Source organism: Panonychus citri, unplaced genomic scaffold, assembly GCF_014898815.1.
Source record: "Panonychus citri isolate SS breed McGregor unplaced genomic scaffold, ASM1489881v1 Contig00016, whole genome shotgun sequence".
NCBI classification, from domain to species: domain Eukaryota; kingdom Metazoa; phylum Arthropoda; class Arachnida; order Trombidiformes; family Tetranychidae; genus Panonychus; species Panonychus citri.
In genome coordinates this window covers 80549-84035 of record NW_026515421.1, presented here as the reverse complement: position 1 = coordinate 84035, position 3487 = coordinate 80549, and the positions used below count along the sequence as shown (strand labels likewise).

Sequence of the window (3487 nt, the reverse complement as noted above, 5' to 3'; positions counted from 1 at the left end):
TTGATTCTGCTGATGGTGTCGTGACTGTGGATTAAATTGCTGAAATTTTGTTGTTGATTGTTGAAAAGGTGAAGGTACACCAGTGGAAATAAATTGACCATTGGTCAGTAAAAGAGGGAACAGTGGATCAACTATTTGCTAAGACGATGGAATAGAAGAAAAATTTTATCCTCTAATTAGATGATCAATAAAAGATCCCGTTCAAATGTTGACACTTCCATGTAATCACAATTAGATTATCACCAAAGAGTAGAGAGGTTTTTACTCTTTGATTATCACATTAATCAAATAAATTTTATCTCTCAAAATCAATTGGTTATTTCCACTAAACTAATCCTATTCTCAGAGCATTTTTCAATCATTGTAACTGTAAACATTTAGGAAACTCAACCTGAAGAGTGAGTAATAAATTCATTGCCTGATTAGTATTTAAAATCCATTGTTACCGTTTAATTGTATCAAATTGATTTCATTATGAGTCAAATTGTCGATGATTGGTTAAGTGAATTCGACAAATTCAATCAATACAAAAACTCACCTGAAGAAATACATGCTTATGCTATTGGTGTTTTCAATTTCCCTGATCTGATCGCTGCGATAGTGAATATCTTGGAAGATGATAAATCATATGAAAAGGTAATAATTAAGTTAATTAATTGTTTTCTTTTTCTTGTTACCTCTCTATCCGTTTACCTTTAACTGTCCATTAACTATTAACGTTTGTTTCATTTCATGTTGACAGTTTCTCGCACCAATATGTACTCAATTGTTTAATTACCATCGGATGAAGGATGATAGACTCCGATTATTTGTAATTAGCTTCTTACCCTCACTAATCAATATTCATTTGCAATTTAGTGTTAAACCTTTGGAGGTTCGACGGAAATATCGATGTGTAGACACTGTCCTTCTCGGTGTTTACAATGCTGAAATATCAAGTGAGGATGGATTAGGTTCTAATCGGACATTTAGAGTGCCAACAACGGCAAAGCCCTCCGTTTATCACGAACCGCCAACAACTTCAACCTCATCATCAGGTCAACAATCAACTACCGGTAACGATAGTTCTGGTAAACCTGATTCTGGTCTACCCTTTATTAATGTTCCTGTTTATGGTAATTATAAAACCAGTGATTCCATCAATGCTTCTAATCGCAACAATCTACTGATTGGTCTTTTACACTTATTCCATGAACATATGAGCTGTTTACCTAAAAGATCTCATGTCGCTTTGTGTCGAATGGCAATCAGGTAAAAAATTCTCTTTTCTATTAATACTTTAAATTCTATGGAGATTTCAAGTTAACCAAACTGTTTTTGTTTTCTCCATCTTAATTCTCAGTGTTTTGGAAAAAGAAACTCGGCCTCCAACCGATTGGAAAGATGTTCTAAGTAAGCACCCAAACGCCATCGGTAATCTTCACAATTCCACTTTACTGCCTGATTTTCCTCGTAAAATTACCGTTGTCCCCCAATTTCTGGTTCGTCTTGCCAGTTGCATCTATTTTTGTATCTACAATGGTGTTGGTGACATTGCCATTCAAGCTTTAGATCATGTCCATTCCCGTGGGTTAACTGACCTTTACCCTGACGTCTTATTGGTAAGCTAATAGTTGATAAAAGTCGAATACAATTTTCAATTTGATTCTTTCGATTCTCATTTGTTTCTCTTTTCGTTCTCAATCTTATCTAGATGACTAATGCAATCAAGAATCAATTAACCACAAATCCACCGACAACCCAATCAACTGATGGACAAACAGGAATAAGTGTTCCTTTAACATCGACCTCAACGGTAACTTCTACCCCATCATCATCATCTAATAAAACCGCAATTACGAACGCGTCGTTCAAAACTCGTAAATTACCTGAAGATATTCCGATTGTTACCTCGACAAGTAATAACACTAACCCTAAGCGTTTGCCATCCATTAACGAGGATAATCAAAATAATTAACGAAATCTAATTTATCTAATAATTAATTTACAATTTCTATCACCATTAATACTCCTATTCAATAATATAACTCAACTAATCACTCCAATTGCTTTGAATATTAGTCTAATTCTAGTCAATACTATTATAAGAGTAACTGAAAATAATCTCACTAATATTTTACATTGAAATTATCGTATTTAGACTAACCAATATAATTAATCAGATTTAGAGGAAACAGTAATCTGACAATACAATTAATTAATCAAAAGTGAAAAAAATTTTCTCTCCATTTGAAATTTCATTCCAATTATAATCAAAATTTCAATACTCTAATCCTAATCCATTGATTCATTTGTAATCTCTTGATTGTGTATCCAAACTAAATTAACATGCGATTAAATTGTTCTCACTAATCATTTGATTATTTGCTTTATTCGTTTCGCCAAACTCATTGGAAATTTAAAAAATGAGTTAATTGTCAATGCGCATCCAACTGAGAGTTGATTGTTAATCTCTCGACACCCTGTAGACTCATTGATAGTAAACCGAGTGGACCTTTAAATTGAATCTCTGAATGAGAGATGAGTCACTTTGTTGTTGTTTTGCTTTTTCCTTGTTATTGTTACTCAATCTAATTTGATTCTTTCAATATTTTAGATTTAAATTGATTATGGATAAAATTCCACCTCCACCTAAATCATTAACTTCCAATGATCAGAATTTAAATGAAAACGATGACAAATCAACCCAAGGAAAAGGAAGAGGATCATTTACCTATGGATGTAACAATAAACTCGATGAAGAATTGATGAAATTAAGAAGAGAAATGGTAAGTTTTTGATTTCTTGATTCTCTTGTGATTATTTCCTCTCTAATTGCGGTTGATTTAACTAATTTATATACTATTTTAGCCTTTATGTTTTATCGACAATAATCAGGTTGGTTTACGACAATTGGACATGTCGCTTTTGTCCCAATTAAATGCTCTGAAACAATCGATCTCTGAATACAAAAAGGCTCTCAATGTGATCGTCAATGGAGATGAGGTTGAACATTATGGCGATGGTCAATTCAATGGGCAGTACAGTTCATCTTTGGTCTCAATGGATCAAGAAAATGATTTACCAGGGGATGAGGATGAAATCGATGGTGATGATGTTATCACTTCGGATGACGAAAGGGAAGAAGATGGAGAAGAGGAAAATAGTGAACGTTCATCTGAATCTATTGTCTAATCTTCCATCAGCTGATCAGTTGATTCTGAGAAAGAAACAATATACTTAATTATTTGATGGAATATTCATTATTTTCATCTTCGATTTTCTTAACCATTTTATCACTTTAAACTCACTCAATCAACAAATTCAACATATTATTTAAGTGACGATTCCATTCCAGTGATCAAATATAAATTGATTTTCTTTTCAAATGATTCAGTAAATTAAACTTTCGATCCTCGACTAATTCGGAAGATGCCAAACATAATCATAAAAAATAAATTAAACAACAATTAAAGTCTTCACTGATTAATTGAATTTTATCTGTAAA

General features: G+C 32.6%; 1 protein-coding gene across 4 annotated transcripts; it reads left to right on the top strand.

The window, feature by feature from the left end:
• The first annotated feature begins 359 nt into the window (after positions 1-359).
• On the top strand, positions 360-3487 carry LOC128393925 (hyccin 2-like). Of its 4 annotated transcripts, XM_053354170.1 has the most exons (6): positions 360-636; positions 743-1251; positions 1343-1601; positions 1694-1795; positions 2597-2768; positions 2851-3487. In XM_053354170.1, exons 1-5 carry the CDS (start codon positions 475-477, stop codon positions 2600-2602), a joined length of 1038 nt encoding a protein of 345 aa, XP_053210145.1. In that variant the 5' UTR covers positions 360-474; the 3' UTR covers positions 2603-2768; positions 2851-3487. The 4 variants fall into 4 exon arrangements, with proteins under 4 accessions (XP_053210145.1, XP_053210137.1, XP_053210132.1 ...); XM_053354162.1 differs by having other exon boundaries at positions 1694-2768; positions 2878-3487; XM_053354157.1 differs by having other exon boundaries at positions 1694-2768.